The sequence below is a fragment of the Mustela nivalis genome, assembly GCF_964662115.1.
Source record: "Mustela nivalis genome assembly, chromosome: 7".
Lineage (NCBI taxonomy): Eukaryota > Metazoa > Chordata > Mammalia > Carnivora > Mustelidae > Mustela > Mustela nivalis.
In genome coordinates, this window is record NC_139026.1 from 144165580 (window position 1) to 144184625 (window position 19046).

The following is a 19046-nucleotide window of genomic DNA, read 5'->3' on the forward strand; positions in this document are numbered from 1 at the left end:
TGTCTTGTTTAAAGGTGCACGTTCTCTCTCAGAGAATCCGAGTGTAAAACCTACACTTGACCCTAAAGGACCTCGCTCAAAAGCCGTGGGACCCAACATCCCTCGTCCAGGCCTTTCGGACCCTTTTTCTGCCGTTGAGGCGGTTTGGGAGGCGCACGGGGGAGTGGGAAGGGGAGACGCGGGTCCCTCCAGCGGGGCAGGTCCCTGCGACACATGGCTCTGTCCCCCCCGTCCAGCGGTCACCAGCAGGGCGGGCCTGAGCCCTGGGGGTGGGAGGTCCGGGGCACGGAGGAGACCGGAGAGGGGTGGAGGGTGACCGAGGGGGGACCGGGGCACGGAGCGGAGGGCGGGGGCGGGGGGCTGCAGGGAGCGGACGGCGGGGACAGAGGATGCGGCACGGAGGGGCGACGGGCTGGGGACAGCAGAGCCTGGGGCGCAGGACGGCGGGGACAGCGCGGCCGGAGGCGGGGGCGACCGGAGCGAACAGCGCAGGCCGCGGCCGCCGGCCGCCCCGAGGCGGGGAAGGGCCGGGAGGGGAGCGGCGCGGCCCCGACGGGCGGGACAGGGACTCGGGGCCCCGCGGGCTCCCTTCGGCGCGGCCGCAGCCGGGCGCACGGAGCCGCTCGGCCGGAGGCCCGGGACCGGCCCGGGGTGACGGGGCCGAAGGGACCGGCCCGGGAGACGCGACGGGGACGCACGTCCGGACTCGGGACGGGGTCGGGGCCGGGGGCTGAGTGACCGGAACCGCGGGGACCGGGACGGGGACGCGGACGCGACTGCCGGTCCGCGCGCTGGGCCGGGGCGACCGCGCCGGCGCCCGAGCCGGGGCACGGGGCACGGGGTACGGGGACCGGGGGATGGGACGCGGGCGCGGGCGCGGACCGGAGCAGCGGGTCCCCCGGCCGGCCGCGGGCTCACTGAGCCGCTCGGCCCGCACCTCCCAGCGCCGACTCCTCCGGCGCGAGGCGGCCCGCGCCTTATATACCCTGCTAAAAATAGCCTGCGAGGACGCCCTCCAATCAGAGCCGCCTGAAGTTCGAATTGAGCCAATGGCGAGGGCCGTGATGGAGAGGCTCGGTCACGCCAGGCGGGGCCGCTGTGAGTCAGCGCCTGCCATTGGCCGGAGCTGACATCACCGGCGCGCGGCCCCCGGGCCGGGCGCAGCGCGATTGGGCGGCGCGCGGGGCGGGCGCGGCCGAGTCACGTGGGGGGCAGGGCGTGGGGGGAGCCGGGCGGGGAGGAGGGGGAGGCCGGCCGCGGAGCTTTGAAGAGGGAAGTTTTGCAGGGGCTCGGCTGGCAGTGCGTCGGCTGTCGGCGGACCCTGCGCGGGCTCGCGGGCGCGTCTCCGGGCTCCGGCGGGATCCGAACCCGCGGCGCCGCTCCGCCGTGCGCCCCTCGGCCCCGCGCCGCAGGCTCGGCCGCGGCGCCCCCGACCGCAGACCGCGCGGCCGCCGCTCCCCGGCGCGGCGGCGCCCGCCCTCGGCGCGCGACATGGACGTGCTGCCCATGTGCGGCATCTTCCAGGAGCTGCAGATCGTGCACGAGACCGGCTACTTCTCGGCGCTGCCGTCGCTGGAGGAGTACTGGCAACAGGTAACCGGCGCGGCGCCGGCCCCGGGGCGCCCCGGCCCCGACCCCGGCCGTCCGGGGCCCCCGACGGCGCGCGGGGCCGCTGTCACCGCCGTCCCCGCTGTCCCCGCCGCGCGGCCGGGCACAAGTTCGCTGCCTTGTTGGAGCTGCAGACCCCGCGGCGGGTCGGCTCGCGGGGGCTCCCTGCGCGGCCACGGATTTTCTTTTCTTTTTTTTTTAAATGGGGAATTTGTTTTTGTTTTTTTGCTTTTTTGGTGTTTGCACAGAGAGTTGTTTTTGTTCTTGTTCTTGTTTGGTTTTTGCATTTTTTTTTATTATTATTATTAAAAATGTCACCACCGAAACCTCCTTTTTTCTCTATTAGGTCATTTCCAGTTTCTTTTTCCTCTTGGGGATCCTTACGATTTGTGTCGCTCTGCCTTGTTTTTCTTACCTGCTGCTTTTGTCAACCAGAAAAAAAAAAAAAAAAAAAGCCAACAATGTTTGCACAACCAGTGACTTATCAGTCATATGACAATGAGCCCGTCCAAATGGCTTCAAGTCGGAGTTTGAGAAGAGTCTCGGTTTCCGGCCTTTTTTTTTTTTTTTTTTTAGTAGAACTGGAATTTTTGACATTGGACGTTTCAGAAAGTTAACCCCCCACTCGCCCAGTTCCTTGGGCTTGCCTGAAGGCAGAGAGACTCTGACACTTGTCCCATTGTCGTGAAGAAGATAGAAGGAGGGATGGGGCTGTCCCTCTGCCCCGCTAGGCTGTTTGCTTTTTGTCACAAAGTGAATTAGCAGATCAAATATATTCTGTGCGTCTCCAAGCCTAGAAAGCTTTCAAAAGGGATGAAGTGCAAAGTGTTGCAACCTTCACATGCCTGCTTAATTGTTCCCAGCCCTGTCCTGCCTTCCTCTCCCCTCCCCCCTTTTCCTCCTAAAGAAGCTGCTCCCTAGGACGTGATTGAAATGGATCTAAGTAGTTTCCTTCGGGCATTTGGGATTTGGGCCCCAAGCCAGGCTGAGCTCCCGGTCGCCTTCAGAGGCGTTTCAGCTCTCAGAGAGCGGCGTTTTGGTCCCCAGTGCTTATCAGCATAATGGAGATTTTAAATTAGCCAGATTATTAAAGTTTAACAAGATCTCGGTAAATGTGCCTTCCTTTCTCCTCCGCACGTCAGTAAAATACCTTGCCCTCCTCCAGATACTGTTTCTCAGAACCCTGCCGTATGCACAGTAACTCAGACGTCTAATTTTAGGGGTAAAGAGAAAACAATCATTGTTTTTTTCCCCTTTGCTTGCTCATGCTAGCTCTGTGACGAGTCTGTGGGGAGGGGGAAGGGTGTGTGCTGTATTGTAGCAGGAGCATTTGCTAAGTAAGCAAGCAAGCATGAGCCCTTTGGGTAGGCTTCGCTAGTCCTGAAAATGATCTGCTGCCCAGAGCAGAGTTTGCCGTAGAAATTTAAGTCTGTAGAGTCACGTTTGTATGGACAGCTTATATGGACATACAGGCAGCTGATCCTAGTAAAGATAAGGGCAGATATAATTTAATCCTAAAATGTTTCCTACCGTTTTTCTTTTCCAGTGGCTAGAAAGTTTGAGATGGTGGGGAGAGGGGCTGCTGGTCTGTCGGCAGTTGTAGCTTCTTGAAAGGTTGGTTGTGGGGCTGGGGAGGGGCACTGTCCGTGACACACTGCATGTATACTTGAACCGGGTCCTTTTTTGGCCGCTGGTCAGAATTTCAAAAGGAAGTCTCCTTTGGCATTGCGTGAAAGAAACAGAGTGATGACTCATACAGTTGTACTCTTGGCCAGGAGATAAAGTTCGGGTCCATTGTGGGACTCCCAGCAGGGCCGGGGAGGAATTTCCCTCCTGCATGGTTTACAATAGCAGATGGCCATTCTGGAATTACTGTTGCGGCTCCTGTTTTTCTCTGACCACTGTGGAAGTCATTAAAGTTGTGTGCGAGCTCGGCCCCGCAGCACTCGCCAATGGCATTCTTTGAAAGCCTCCTAGGTCGGGGCTGTACAGGAAACGGGGTGGTTTCTCCGCAGCTCCACTGATGTCCCTGAATGCGGACCCTCAGCTAGCTGCGTCCGCTCGCGGAGTGTGGCCCTGTTCTCTCAGCTGTGTCTCTAAAGAAAGACACACGCAATGTCAGAACACATTGCCTCGCGTGCAGTGCGGCCTTTCTGTGTTGTGCGTGAGAAAGGAGGGCCGCCCGAGCATTCCTTAAAGCACATGGTTCTCGAGACTGTCAGATGATCTGGTTAAACCTGTCGGGGGGCATGTGCCTGAGGCTGGTTTTCTTTGTGTGGTTTACAGAAACTCTGTAGTCACGTCAACACTGGTAACTGTGACAAAGGTGGCCTAGTGACCCTCGGTCCTTGTGGCCGCTGGTCCAACCTGGAAAGGCCTGGAGAGGTATCCACGTCTGGTCCTTCTCCTGATTGCATATGTCCTTTCCTAGAAACAGCTTTCCTCTCGCTCTCCTAGAGACGCGATTCTTACAGCACCACGGCCACGTTCTGTTTGCCCTTGACTCCTGCATGTTTTTTGGAAACGTGCTTTCAGTTCCACTGTTAGTCGTCATCACGATCACGTGTCTTCTTGTGGTTCCTCTCACACAGACCTGCCTGGAGCTGGAACGTTACCTCCAGAGCGAACCCTGCTACGTGTCAGCCTCCGAAATCAAGTTCGACAGCCAGGAAGATCTGTGGACCAAAATCATCCTGGCTCGGGAGAAAAAGGAGGACCCGGACCTGCAGCTTTCCTCCAGTCCCCCCGAGGATGCTCTGAACAGCCCCGGCTTTGCTTACAACCTGGAGACCAACAGCCTGAACTCCGACGTGAGCAGCGAGTCCTCAGACAGCTCCGAGGAGCTTTCTCCCACCACAAAGTTTACCTCCGACCCCATCGGCGACGTCTTAGTCAACTCGGGCACCCTGAGCAACTCTGTCACCTCCACGCCCCCGTCTTCTCCAGAACTGAGCAGGGAGCCTTCTCACCTGTGGGGCTGCGTGCCGGGCGAGCTGCACCCCCCCGGGAAGCTGCGCAGTGGGACCGCGGGAAAGCCCGGTGACAAGGGCAGCGGGGACGCCTCCCCGGATGGCCGGAGGCGGGTGCACCGCTGCCACTTTAACGGCTGCAGGAAAGTTTACACCAAAAGCTCCCACTTGAAAGCACATCAGCGCACTCACACAGGTCAGTCCCTCCTGCGACGCGGGAGGTGGGCCACTGGTGGGCGCCACTGAAGTGCACCAGCCCTGGGAGGGGGCCGGGGCTCCGCAGGAGGCTGGCAGAGCAGACACATCCTCACCTCATGCTTCCCCAAAAGAGTTGGGTCTCTGGGGAGGACAGAGTAGGAGCTCATGGACTGGACGTGTGTGCCCGATGCAAGGGCGAGACTTTCAGATTAACCACCTGAGGTAAATCCTATTCTCCCCCTACACCCCATCCCTCACTCGCTCCCACCTTCCTGGTCATCCGGGGGGCCTGTGTGCCCGCTCCGGGCATCCTGACCTACGGAGTTACCTCCGATTTTCGGAAATGGGACTCGAGGGTGGGGGAAGGGCTGGCTGGGGGCCTGGCTGGGGGCCTGGCTGGGGGCCTGGCTGGGGGCCGTGGCGCATGCGAGTGTCCTGGGGCAGGAGGGGGGGTTCGGGGGGAGGGGGGTGGGAGCCGGAGCCCTGCGCTCAGCGGGAAGCAGTGCCGATCCCTGGGTGCTCCCTCAGACGTCCTCTGGGCATCACGTGGCCTTTGTTTTCTGCTACCAGTTTTAAAACAAAACAAAACCTCTTTGTAGTGAAAGCCCACAACTCAGATGAACCTCCCTCAGATGAAATTCCTGGGAGGGTCTGGGGTGGCTGGGGGAAGGGTCGCACACATCCCCGAGCGGGGAGGGATGTGGTCTTGCACGTGGAGTCACGTCAGCAATGACCTGCCCCGGGACAGGGATGAGAGAGGACCTCTGAGACCTCAAGTCGGGGTCCCCTGCAGAGCCAGGGTCGGGACCCAGTCTCCCCGCCACCCCGGTCTGTCCCGCAGGCCCACTCGGACACTGGCTGGGGCAACATGTCGAATCTCCTCAGGCAGCACTTCTAGTGAATTCATATTTGTCGTCTGCCCGATGGAAGAGGTCGATTGGGTCGCTCAGTTGTCATTTAGAAAGTGCTTTGAAGGCCCAAGGATGGGGTTTCCCAGAAACTCATGACCTCAGTTTTAGAGAAATGTCGTTTCCCGGAGGAAAGTACAAAGCCTCATTCCACAGGGAAGTGAGTAAGGAACAAAATAAGTGCTTGAGAGAAACCGTTTCCATGGAGAGAGCAATAAAACCCTGCCCCCGCCGGGGCTGTGGGTCCAGTGGGCTGACACGTCACCTCAGAAGTATTTCACCAGTCTGAGTATTTGTCATTCTTACACGGTAACGCCGAGGACAGTCACGTGGGCCCTGCCCGGCCGGGGTCCGTCCTCAGCGCTTGGAAGCTCAGGGCTGCTGGGTCAGGAGCCCCCCCCGCCCCCCGTGTCCCCTCGAGCCCTAACCAAGGTGGGCCCCCGAGCTGGCAAATGAGCTGACTTTTGTCCAACTGCTTCTGTGTGTTCTGTCGCCGCACACCTCCTCCTGTTCAGTGAAATCATGGTGTGCCTGTCGTGTGCTCTCTTCCCAGGAGAGAAGCCTTACAGATGCTCATGGGAAGGGTGTGAGTGGCGTTTTGCAAGAAGCGATGAGTTAACCAGACACTTCAGAAAGCACACTGGTGCCAAGCCTTTTAAATGTTCTCACTGTGACAGGTACGTGCACAAAGCTAGGGACTGAGCATGGCCTCTCCGGGGGGGACAGGTACGTGCACAAAGCTAGGGACTGAGCATGGCCTCTCCGGGAGGGACAGGCCGCAGCATAGACAGCGGGCGCTTCCCTGTCCCGCGCTCCTGCCTGGGACCTTCTCAGAGAGTCTGTAATCTGCCACTTGTCCAAATTAGGAAGAGCCAGGTTCTGGGTGCATGAGCATAGGGTGATTTCATTCATACCTTCTGGAGGTTGGCCTTCAGCCGTGCAGCCTAGACGGTTGAGTAATGAGGTCAGGTGAGATTCCCCCAAAGGCCGGACCGAGTCCCTCCTCTGCATGCCCCTGCGCTGGACTTTCCTGCCCCGGCAGCACGAGCGGGAATGGCCGTGACTCCGTGGACTCCCCGCTGGGCCGGGAGGGCTGTAAGCTCCGCCAGGCGGGGACCTAACTTGTCGGGGGCCGATTGCTCCGCAGGTGTTTCTCCAGGTCCGACCACCTGGCCCTGCACATGAAGAGGCACCTGTGAGGGAGCAGAGCGGCGAATCCTGCGGGCTAAAAGGCTTCCAGGCTGAGAGACAGCCGTGGAAGGAGGGTGCGCGTTCCAGCCAAAGCATGCCATTTTGCACCCCACCCAGTTGCCTCCAGGACCTCGACTTGGAAGGTCTTTCGAGGGCGAAAACGTCATGTCAGAAGCGGCGGAGCACCCGCGGTGTGTGGTGTTTGGGTGGCCCTGGACTCGCCATGGGTACCTGTCTTCCGAGTGGTCCCTAAGCCTTTGCCGTGAGCATGTGCACTGAGAATGTTACTGGTTGGGTTGACTGTCTGCGGAGGGTCTGTTCGTTACTGACTGTGTGATGGGGGCAAAAGAGTCTTTTTCCCTTGCGGTGGCGAGACCGCAAGAGGCAGCGAGCGCGGAGTTTGAGTGTAGTGTGTGCGAGGAGCATCCCACGAGATGAGATGACCACCGATCATTTCCTGGGGGGTGGGGATCTGCGCCTTATGGGGGTAAAAAGAAAAAGATGTTAAAAAAAAAAAAAAAAAAGAAGAAGGGAAAACATGGAGGGCGGGCGTGGGTGGTCAAGACCCCCGGTGTGGCGGATGGGTGTGGGGAGGGAAGCCCCTTCCCCGTGTGAGAGAACTTTCCGTGTCTGGTGCAGCTACGAAAAAAAAAAAAAAAGTGCAATGTGTCAAGTAGCTTGTTTACTTGCTACAACAGAGCTCATTTGTTACCCGTCGTATAAGCTGTGTATTTACGAATATAACACATTGATAACTTTTCCTTATAAGACAAAAAGTAATGCATGGTCTGGGGAACTATCTGCTTTCCATTCTTAAATCAGGACTACAATGTCGGTTCCAGTTACTGAGCAGCTAAGATAGGATTGGTCGAATTCAGTGATTCCCTAGCCATCTGGGCCTGGCGATACACAACTCTTCCCCACCTCCCCCTACCCCAGCGATTTCACAACACTCCCTTTCAGAAAGGCGTTGTGCAGCGTAGGGTTATTTTTTAAATGATTCTGAATTTGAAGTACCTTTTTGGAGAATTTCCTGATGCCCTTTGAAGACATTGGGCATATGTTGGGTATCAAGAATGCTAGGGCTGGGAATTGCTAGTCTAATGTTGCATTAGACTAAGAACCTAAAATTTTTCTCCGTTGGGTGGATAAAACCACTAAAGCTTAGAAACTGTTTTCTCATGCAGCTAAGTTTCTCTTATTTATGCCTTGAGGACTAATTTCTGGTTTTCTAGCTGTTAATGCACTGTAGATCTTAATAATGGTGCCTTATGCAAGTGGCCCCTTCCTTGGGGGTCTCATACAGGGGTTTGGGTGATGCATGCTTTATTAAGGCTCTTTTCTCACCTGGCATTGTACTGTATCACTATATAATACAGAAACAAAAATCTCTTTAAAGTCCTCCTTCACAAAGACAAACAGAGAGATGAAACTCCCCAAACAAGTCAGTATTTACTCGATATTTTAGACAACTTGACTTCAGTGTTAAAGTGGAAAACACATGATAATTAGGAAATTGGACCATTTCTGCCACCATGAGACTTTCATATAGACTTTGCACAACAATTGTATAGATCACACACCGGCTGTATTGAATATGTAACATTTTCACACATATTAAAGATACAGAAGTATAAAGAAACAATGTTAACGTATTTGCTTAAAAGGCACAAGCTCCACATATCTATCTAGCTATCTGTCGGTAATACAGAAAGTATATTACTTTTTTTAAAAAAGTGGGCGGAATTCTTGTGTATGTATATGTGTGTGTATAGTGTGTGTATGTGTGTGTGTATGTGTGTGTATATATATACATATATATAGATAATATATAAATATTTTTTTAAGGAGAAATGAGAATGTTTAGATAGAAAATTCCACAGCCTGTGAAGAAATATTTCAGAATGGCCATAAAGGAGGTAAAAGTAAAAACCGTAACTTTTATAAAGGCTTTATCTGTAATTTAATGATTTGCTACAGATCCTTGGCATCCAATCTATTTCAGACTGCTGACTTTGCTCATCGTTATTGGCAGGTCCAGAATAAGGGACCTTCGGCCCTTTGAAAGTGGCACGGAGGGAACCCTAGCCCACTAATTGGTCTCAGACACACTAAGGGTTTGATTTTGAATTTCAGCCTTATTAGAACATCTACCCTAAGAGGAAGGGAATCACAGGGAGTCTTTTTTAGAATACTTTTTATGCAGATGAAGCTATTTTTTCCAGCACATAGATTCTTCCAGTTTTTCCAACAAGTAATTTCCCCGAATTGGCGTACCACAGCATGGACAGCTGCTAGGTCATCCAGCTGCTGGCTTGTGGGTGTGGATCTTTTCTTTATATATATGTATATATATATATATACACATATGAGTCTGGCTGGGCTGGTATTTTGTTTGATCTTCCTGGAAATGAGCAATGAGGAAAGCTCACATAACTGGTTTTTTTTTTTTTGTTTTTTTGTTTTTTTTTTTTAATCTGGGCTGATGGATACACTTACCTGAAGAGCTCATTTCATTTTGCTGAGGGGAAAATGCACTTTTCTTTTGGCAACTCCAAATCCAGGCACTTGGTTTGCTGGGTTTGGGGAAACTCCTTTTTTGGCCCTGCTGTGTTACTTAGCCATAACAATTCCATTAAGCAAGAAGGTAAACAAAAGACAAAAAAGGAAAAAAAAAAAAAAACAAACCGAAACCCACAACAACTTGCACTGGCTTGTCTCCCTTACGAAACACCATGAAGTTGTGAGGCTGGTGCCATGTTGTCAACGCCTGTAATTTTCATAATAAGCAAGGACATAAAGAATCACATTCTGTTCAGGTGATAACTGAGCCTCAATCAAGCAGAAACTTTTTGCTTGACGTTAAAAAAAAATTTCTATTAGTGAAATTTCTTTTTTTTTTTTTGAAGCACCCTGTTAGCTAAAGAATCTTTGTAAGATTTTTGTAAAATTTTGTTTTACAAGATTTTATTTGAAATTGTTTTTTGCAAGATTGTTATATTTCTGTATGAATGTATTTTTTATCGGAATAACATAAAAGAATTCTTATCAGCATCTTGAGTCTGGTGGTTCTTTTTCGGGGTGGGGGTGGGTGGTGGCAGTCGGGGGTGTCGAAAGAGATTCCTGTTCTATTAATCAGCCTGGCTCCTCCTTGGGAAACATCGCTTGTGCAATTCTGACAGCCGCTTGCCTGCCTTTCCCGAAACCCTGACTTTTCAACAGCCTGTCCTGGGAGCTCATGTGGAAAGAGGAACCTGATGTTACTCTCAGGAAGGTAGAAATGACCAAGGGCCCGCAGCAGGTCCAAAAGTCAGCCCTGGCTTCAGCCTAGTCTTGTTTATGAATATATATTTATTGATCAGACCAGTAAAATACAGCAGAAAGGTGAAGATTGTTTACATGATCACCACATGATTTTACATGTATGTATATATATATATATATAATTTTAAGGGCCAACAGGATGTGTTAAATGTAGGGTTTGTTGGCAAATACAATAGCTTTTGGTTTTCAGAAATGTGTCTTGTGAGTAGCTTTAAATCTTGGTCTCGGATTTGCTGTGTGATGAGTACCAGTTAGTTAGTCTGCCTGCAAGTCCACTTCCAGATCGTCTCAAGACTCGGGAGTGACAGGGTGAAATCAATGTGCATTCTAGAAGAGGAGGTGTGGGGATGACTGGATCGTCCGAGCTTCCTCGGTCCTGGTTCGTTTCAGGAAGTTCCCGGTTCTCGCTCACTCACTTCTGCTCTCCTAGCGGGTCGTCCTTTTGCTACATGTGCAGACTTTACACGAGTTGGCTTTTAATTTTATAATTAGGGAGGGGAAGTTTAAATGCCTCCCCAGATTAGGAATGTTAAGTAATTTTCTTCCTAGAACGGCCGTAAAAATATCTGCAATTTGCAGAGTTGCCGTGTGGGAGGCGGCAGGAAGCAGATGCAATTTCTGCCAGGACTCATGGGTGTGTGGTGTTCCGAGGCACATGTCGAGATGACTAATGGTTGGATTGCCTTGACAGTACAGCTAAATAAAGGCTTGATAATACATTCTCAGCTCCTAGTAAGACTTGACCACTTTGTCATGCAACGACTATGCCCCACAGCTCAGTTATGTTCAAATAAGGCTGCTAGAAGCCGTAAGGAATCAGCTGTAAACCAAGGGTATTTATAGAAGCCGAAAAATTTTCAGTGTGTTTAACGAAATTTTTGAAACCTGGCTCGAAGAAAGGATACGTTCCCATTTGGATGAGCCGGGTGCTTCCAGACAATTTGCTGTGTTTCACTGGACCTCAATTTTCTTATTGCTAAGATATTTTGGGCCGGGTCACATGTGCCTGGCATTTTGTACAGCACTGCAATTCTGTGGTCTGTGAGTATAGGGTGGATTTCAAATTACACGTTCACCATCTTCAGAACGCTCGGCCCAGATCTAGAGAACTTCTCTTTTGCTACAGTGAAAGTACTGTTGCTCTGACTTAGAATGGAAAGTGGAACGTTCTCAAATTACCCTTTGCCCCTTTAATTATAGCTGTTATTCAGGTTTGGTGCTTTATGGCATACCTTCTTTTTTTTTTTTTTTTTTAAATAAAAAAAGCCATGGTAGCCATGACAGATCCAGAGGGTCTCAGGTGGTCCCGAGGCACCAGTCATGTTCTGCACATCCCAGCGGACCTGGGCACGGAGGGGCAGTGGGAGCAATTGCAGTGGAGTTGTTTATCTTCATATTTTAATTGCTATGGAGAAAGAACGTAGCTTTCCTATGTAGTCCCTTTCTTAGGATTTAACCTTCTGCTACTCTGAGCTATTTTTTCCCCCACAGTCCTCCTTCTCCAACTGAATTATCCCCCTCCCAAATTTGGGTGACGATGAAGAGGATTACTGTTTCTTGTGCCTGAACCGGGAGTTGGGTAGGCAGGGTGTTTTCTCTCTGTCTCTGCCTCTCTCTCTGTGTTTCATACAGTAGGTGTTAACCCCATTTCACAGTTAGGGAATACTGAGGCTTCACGAAGTCGCCATTCACTTCCTAAGATGGCTGAGCCAGGAAACAGCGGGCCAAGCGTTCGGTCCAGCTCTCTCAAATGCCAAAGAGCAAGGTTCCCGTCACCACCCACCCCTGTTTTCTGTCTTGTCCAGGCTCTCATGAGAGCCTTCTGCTCATTCCATTGGATGCACTTTAAAATGAAGTTACATTTATGAAATGGAGACAGAACTTGCCTACAATTCAGAGGCACTAAAGCTATAAACTGTGCTGTAATCCTGAGCAAACAAAAGTAACCATTTTGAATTGCTTTCAAGATAGGAGACAGATGGCATGTATTTATTTTTAATGTTTAAGAAGATAGAGAAAGCAATTGGGGATGTGACATCCTGCATTAATTGGCAAGCATCACCTCATGTACATAGTTAAGACACAAAGAGAGGAAAATTAAGTCCATGCATCACACAAATGAGGCAATACAACAAAGTGTATTTAACTAGGTTTATTTTATAACATGGTCTCTCTGTTTCGCTCTAAGTAATTTTAATGAGAATTCTCTAAACGTCTGCGGGTGAAGAGAGACAAAGAGGAGGAAGAGTCTGGGTACCGCATGTCCTGGTAGGAGCCATGCTGGGCTGCGCAGTCCCCGCAGGATTTCCAATAAAAGTCGATGTCTAGCGTGGCCGATGTCCCCGACAGTTCCTCCAAACTTGGGGTGCTAGGCCTTGACCTCCCTTTACGTAAGCCACACCCTCCAAAAGGCAAAGCTATCGTAGGATCTGGAACTTGTTCCTTAAATTAAGAGCCCCCAATTCAAGGCTGCCATAAACAATGATTAACTTTTTAAACAGTTCAGCTGCTTAGATGACGGGGACTCTTATACATGCCGCAGATGAACGTTTTCCGTGGCTTCCTGCAGACCCTGGTGCTCAAGCATGTTTAGGGGTGCTCGGCACGGGCCCAACAAAGCATGGTTCTGTCGCATCCATTTCTTCAGTTTCACGTTGCCACACTTCACTCTGGTTGTGCAAGACTTCCTTCCAGATGTGCAAGAGGGACGATGGCCCGCGCTGGCTCTGTCAGTGAGGTCGCCGTGAAGGCAGCGTCGCGGGCATCCCCGATCCTCTCCTGCAGCTCAGGACACGGGTCAGGCTCAGCAGCAGCGGAGGGCCACGCGCCCTCTCTTCCCGCAGGGATGGGCGTCAGAGACGCTCTTGCCTCGTCCCTGTACAGTTTGCCCTCTTTCCCTCACCAGGTCACTTATTCACGGCTCAAAAGCTGAGGTGAGCCGACTCGTCACGAGACGTCTGTGTGCCTGTATTTTCACTGTAAAAAGTTAACTCTTCTTGGTAAAATTGCCTGCAGGCAGAATGCAGATAGATGAGTCATTTCGTTAAAGTGAATGAAAGAGAATGTGGGTGCTCCCTGCAGATTAGAAATAGGGACCCAGGGCCATCGAGTTTTAATGATCTGTCTGGCGTGGGGCCGCATCCGAAGATGGAGACGGGCAGCAGGGGGCTACGGACGAGTGGGCGACAGGCCAACGGAAATCCGGTATTTCTGACGTGCTGTCAGCGACACCCCCCACCTCCCCACTGTCCATGCCTGGCAGGGTTGATGGTTGGAGGCAGCAAGAGCTGTGAGGGACCTTGACTGAGCCCGTGAGGACAGTCGCATGGCACAGGCCCCCTGTGTTTGGGCTTCCCCAGGCTGTGATGCAACACGTTCCACTTCAGGCATGTCCGGAGGAGGGGGCCCATGGGAACCGGTTCCGGTCCCATGGTGACTAGAAAAGTTTATGGGGCTTGCGAGAGGAAGGCCCGCCAGCAACTTCTGGCTCACCATGAATCAATCAATCACGACCTACCCACTGAGCTTCCTGTGCCAGGTAACCAGGACTGTTGCCTTTTAAGGATTCAAGGACTCAGTGACAGCTGGGGGGTGGGGGACGGCACCTGGAAAGCTCACAACCACGCCAGAACGTGGGAAAGCTGTTGTCCAAATACCCCGGAGCCTTTTCTTCAAGCTGTGACTTCCCTTGGAAACTTTTAACAGTGACCCAATCCAGGAACTACTGTTTCTTTTTTCTCTTTTCTTTACTCTCTCTCTCTCTCTTTCTTTTTTAAGGGAATTCTAGTGGTTTGATTTGCCAAAACCGGGCCCTTATCCTCTTATGTTCTGGGGAATCCACGGCGGACCCTCCCACATAGAACTTACAAACGAAAAGATTCATGAATTCTCGGCTGTGTGATGGTTTCCTAAGCGCTTTAAACTTTATTTTTTGCATCTCCAAAATGGGAATAAGGCAAATGCTTTTGGGATTGTTGAAAGACTAGAGAACAGGCCAGTCGGCAGGGACCGGACACGGGGTCTGGAACCCGACAGGCACAATGCACAGCCGCTGGTTATACTCATTGTCTGGTGGGTATTTATTTCTCAATCGGGAAAATAACTCTTGCTTTCCCCACGGGTTTTATTTAAAAATAGGGTCTGTTGTTGTTGTTGTTGTTTAATTCTGCATTAGGCAAATTTCACTCATGTTTGCTTTCCACAAGGTTTTCCTGTAAATCAGAAGAAGAACAACCTTAGGCTTTCGGGGTGCTTTTGTGATCAATACCAGAGCTTCCTCTCGCAATTCTTGCCATGCTACTGAAACCTTACAGGAAGGAAGTTCTGCAAATCTTTGAGTAAAACACTTTCCTGTCAGAAGCCGTGAACATGCTGACCAGTGGTAGAGTGGAATTGACCAACACGTTCCGTGAGTTAAATTCACAGCATTTTTGACAAAAGACAGAGAACACAGAAGTCCCGGGTGTTTCCGTGAATTTCACACGAGGCTATAAATCCAGGACCGGTCGGTCCAGTTGTTCTGATTGGGGTGGGCCGTGCTCAGGTTCCCATGAAACGGGTGTCCCATCAAAGTCCTCTGGTTCTTGTGACTGTGGTATTTAACGTTCTCTGTTCCTTCTGACGGGGAGGATTCTGGCCTGGAAAGCCTCACCATCACCCAGCCTCAGCCTCCTTGCTCGGAGCTACTCTGATTTGGCATATGTTCTGCCCAATGAAAATTCCTACACTTACATTCAGATACACATGTTGGTTTGTTTTCTTGCTTGTTTTATTTTAGTTCACTGATGTTTACTTGTTTTTTTATTTTCACCCGCTTTTCCCCATGCCTTTATGACTTTAAGCAAAAATTAAATACCATATGTTTGCAGAGGTTTTGGGGGGGGGGGCGTTTTGTTTCATTTTGGTGTTGCTTCTGTTGTTGGTTTGTAAGTCAGTGTCACTGGGCATCGTCCTTGACAAAGGAGCCCTCCCGCGAGCTCAATGCGGGTGACAAATCTGATCAGCAAGAATGTGCCAATGGCTCACCCTTGATCCTCAAACGCCAAACCACCAGCGACGAGCAGGCAGCGGCTGGCGTCCTCAGCTTGCCCACCAGACCAGAGGCGCGGTCCGTTAGCCCACACGGCCGGCTGGGAGGGGAGCAGAGCGCGAAATGCTAGCCAACCCGTCCTGCCCCGTCCGGCCATCAGGATCGGTTCTGTGTGCTTTCTCATTAATGTCAGGAATTAGACTCCACGGAAGCGGCAGGTACCCCAGCACAAAGTGTGCGTGGACGCCTGGTCAGACTCACGTTCACCCCATCGACCCACCCGTCTGTAGCTGAAGACCACGTGCGCCAGGGACGGAGGATCTGAGGGCAAAGCCTGTATTTCATTCATTCACTCAACGCGGAGGCCCAGCGGCCACAGACGGACGCACAGCCGCGTCTGGACCCTTTTCTCCAAGGTTTAGGGTAGAAGCGGACCCTTTCCACCAGCCCCCGGGCCCACGCCGGTCCGCAGGTGTCTCCTTCTCTGTGCCTTGTTTTTATTTGCCTTATCTGATACGCAGTTCAAGGCACCTCTATGCTTTTTCTTTTCATTTGAAATATGCAGCCGGAGAGTTAAGCCTTTCAAAGCCAAGCTGGTGTATCTGTGTCCCCCGCCACCCCCAAATCACAGGACTGCCTCTCGAGTCAGTGCTCAGTGAATATTTGCTAGTTTGGCAGTGATGATGGACATGTGTAAGCCTGTGTGCCCATGGCTCCTGCTCCAGTGCCCTGCGGTTGATGTGATCCCATAATAAATCGCCCGGGCCATTCCCGCCGGCTGCGGAGCAGACCCTGCTGTCAGGAATCATGCCCCCGAGGACGACTGGCAGGTGCCTGCCTTTCTCTCTGGACCAGTGTTGGAGTTTCCACCACTGAATACCAAGGAGGGACCCGAACAATATAGACGTAGAATTTGTTTTCACGTCTGCCGGGAGCTGGTTGAATCGTACTAAGAGAAGGCCTTGCCCACCCTCCCAAGGTGTGATGGTGCTTCAGGCATGGAGGAGAGTGTCCTGGGACGGCCAGCTCTGAGTGCTCCTGGGGCGTCCTCTCTGCTCTCCTGAACGTCCAACATCTGCCCCTCCTAGGGGCTTCTTCACTTTCCGTCCCGCTCCCCAGAGCGGGAGTCCCCTTGTGCAGGGAGGGTGTCCAGTGTGGGTGTGCTGCACCTGCCGGGTCCACACATGAAGGAACAAGAGTCTGCTTCCTGCCTGTGGCCAGCAGCATCAGACCCAATCCTAAATGGAGCCCAGCTACTCACTTGACCCAGGATATGAGACATCTCTGCTCACCGCTTGGCCAGAGGGGTCTGAGGAAGGCCGCTCTCCCGGTGCGCACTCACTCTTTTCCTCTTCCCTGTCGCCATCGATACAGAGTCTCTTGGAGAAGCTGAAGGTCAGAGGAAGATGATGGGGGATATGCAGACCTGCGGACGCGGTTCTGAATACGCAGCATTCACGGGGCGTGTCACCCACCCCAGGTCCCTTCTTTCCACCTGGCGTGACCTCCAAGGACTTAGCCCTCCTACAAACGCACCAAATGCTCCAGTGAGAGCCCCATGCCTGGGACTAGAGCTACTCCGGGAAAACGAAAATGAAACTTTATTAGAGCAGGTTCTGCGTCTGTCATTCGAATTTAAATAATGAAGTGTTTTGACATATTACTTCTAAACTCAACGCAAAGCCTTTTAAACCGTGGAATAAGCTGGGTGTTCCCAGGCAGCTGGTTACAGACCCCACAAACTCCTGTCTCCGCAGCACAGCTCCTTTTCCCGCATCCTCTTTTCCAGGCTTTTGAGGCATATTCTCCACCATCCCACCAGTGAGCCCCTCTTTTCCCCCAGGCTCACGAGATGATGGCTTCTCACCTGCTGCTCACATGCCCGGTTCAAGCAGGACCTGGCTGAGGGCAGGCCGTCTTGGCCTAGGTTTAGGCACCAGGATCCAGTGACTGAGATGAGAACATGGAGTTCAAATCCCTACCTGGATCATGTCATACCCGTGGGCAGGGTCTACAGCTCCGCGTCTGCCTTCCCTGGGTGCTGCCGCCTGTGGTAGACACTGGGCTCGTGCCCACGCGCCCCACGCAGCCCCCAAACCCGGCAGGTGGCAGGAGATCAAACCCCGGGCCACCTCTCTCCCGGTGGCTCACTTGTTTTTGTCTCAAGTCCTTATATAGAACTTTCTCTTGTTTGGCATGATTCCTTTCAGTGACCCTTTTTCTTTTTCTTTTTCTTTTTTTTTTAAGATTTTATTTATTTATTTGACAGAGAGATCACAAGTAGACAGAGAGGCAGGCAGAGAGAGAGAGGGAAGCAGGCTCTGTGCTGAGCAAAGAGCCTGATGCAGGGCTCCATCCCAGGACCCTGGGATCATGACCTGAACCGAAGGCAGAGGCTTAACCCACTGAGCCACCCAGGCACCCCTGGTGACCCTTCTTTATTCCATCGATTTAGGGGATCGGTCACTGGGAAACAGCCTTTCACGAGATGTCAGGAGCAAATAAAATGCGCCCAAGCCCGAAGGCCTGGTGCTCGCTTGGCCGGCAGCCACCGCTGGCTGGGTGGCTTTGGCACTTCTCTGGGGGTGAAGACACCTGCCCCCCAGCTCCCGGAGACAGGTGTGCGGCTCTCAGGGGCTCACACCTGGGCAAACGCGGGCGGCAGGCAGGACTGTGCCCCAGTGGCCACGCTGCTGCTGCTTCTCTACGTCCCTTGGCTTTAGACTGAATGCTGGAGCCAATCGTAGCCGACAGGGGCAGTTCCTGAGACCGTACGCGACATCCTGAGGAGGATGCCCTTGGACCTGGCACCCTGGAGGGCGGAGGGCATCACAGTTTCCTCGGGCTCGGATAACGACTACAGCCTCTCCTTTGAAAACCAGGAGCAGCAGTGAAAGGACAACCTCCCGAAGTTGCCGGGCGCGTCCAGAGGACTCCGATTCCGTGCTACGGAGCAGGTCAAAACCGACGCGGGCGCTGCTGCCTTGTGCGGGCGCTGCTGTCTGGCAAGGCGGCTGATCCTTGAGCCGCGCCTGTGCAGCGACACCCTCGCTCCAGCAAGAGACCCGCACCCTGAGCGCCCCGGGTGAGGACTGCAGCAGGAGGCCACAACAGAGCCACGACAGGGGTCACGCAGGGAGCAGCGGTCTTGGTGACCGCCGATGGGCGCGCGCGGTGAGAGCACGTTGCTCCCCCCGAGCTTCGTGATCACTCACGATTTTTATGACCCGAGAGCTCTTTCCTTATGAAGAAAGGAAGGAAAAGCCACCTAAGATAGAAGAAAGAGGAAAAGCCACCTAAGATAATGCCTTGTCAGGAGACCGTGAGACCGTCCCCCCGGGGCAGCTGGGGAGCCCAGAGCGCCGAGCCTACACACAGCCTCGCAGGCCCGAAGGTGCAGGCTCACCACCGTCCCAGGGTGGACAGCGCGTGGGGTGCCGGCCGGCCTCCGAAGGGCGGCCTCGATCCTTCCCCACTCTCCACCGCACCCCCCAGCGATCGGCAGCAGCAGCCGCGGAGCTGATGGAGGATAATTGTTAGTGGGCACAGATCGCAAACAGTGCTTGTCCCTGCAAGGAACAGGAAGCTCGGCACCTTGGCGAACCTCCCTTTCGCATTCTAGACACTCCTCTGTCCCCTCCTGGCTCCGTGGCCCACTCCGACCACCAGTCTCTCCATCCCGTTCCTACAAGGGCAGCAACTGAGGGACACGACAAGTCTTGTGCCCTTAAGGACAAGTCTCTTTACAGGCCCCGGACGAGAAGATGGACCCAGAAAAAGCAAGGTGTTCATGAGGCTCGCGGGGAGCAGCTTTTCACC

At 52.9% G+C, this 19046-nt stretch overlaps 1 protein-coding gene and 2 long non-coding RNA genes across 4 annotated transcripts; 2 read left to right on the top strand and 1 right to left on the bottom strand.

The window, feature by feature from the left end:
* The first annotated feature begins 1216 nt into the window (after positions 1-1216).
* Positions 1217-9928, top strand: KLF6 (KLF transcription factor 6). Of its 2 annotated transcripts, none has more exons than XR_014314302.1 (4): positions 1217-1593; positions 4200-4997; positions 6237-6360; positions 6831-9928. XR_014314302.1 is itself a non-coding variant. In XM_082741082.1 (4 exons), the coding sequence occupies exons 1-4, from the start codon at positions 1492-1494 to the stop codon at positions 6880-6882; spliced, it is 852 nt and encodes a 283-aa protein (XP_082597208.1). In that variant the 5' UTR covers positions 1224-1491; the 3' UTR covers positions 6883-9928. The 2 variants fall into 2 exon arrangements, 1 of the variants encoding a protein (XP_082597208.1); XM_082741082.1 differs by having other exon boundaries at positions 1224-1593; positions 4200-4773.
* Positions 9929-12320: 2392 nt separating this feature from the next.
* On the top strand, positions 12321-15070 carry LOC309869648. Its single transcript, XR_014314304.1, has 2 exons — positions 12321-13197; positions 13234-15070. It is a non-coding gene; the product is annotated as an uncharacterized lncRNA (long non-coding RNA).
* Positions 14345-17428, bottom strand: LOC309869649. The gene is made up of 2 exons (XR_014314305.1): positions 16520-17428; positions 14345-14409 (listed from the first exon to the last, which is right to left on the bottom strand). It is a non-coding gene; the product is annotated as an uncharacterized lncRNA (long non-coding RNA).
* Between the last annotated feature and the right edge of the window lie 1618 nt (positions 17429-19046).

Bases quoted from the DNA above. Each gene is read 5' to 3' on its own strand.
- KLF6 (XM_082741082.1), top strand. From the start codon at position 1,492: ATGGACGTGCTGCCCATGTGCGGCATCTTCCAGGAGCTGCAGATCGTG. The intron at 1,594-4,199 runs GTAACCGGCGCG...CCTCTCACACAG, and splicing joins TGGAGGAGTACTGGCAACAG to ACCTGCCTGGAGCTGGAACG. The intron at 4,774-6,236 runs GTCAGTCCCTCC...CTCTCTTCCCAG, and splicing joins ACATCAGCGCACTCACACAG to GAGAGAAGCCTTACAGATGC.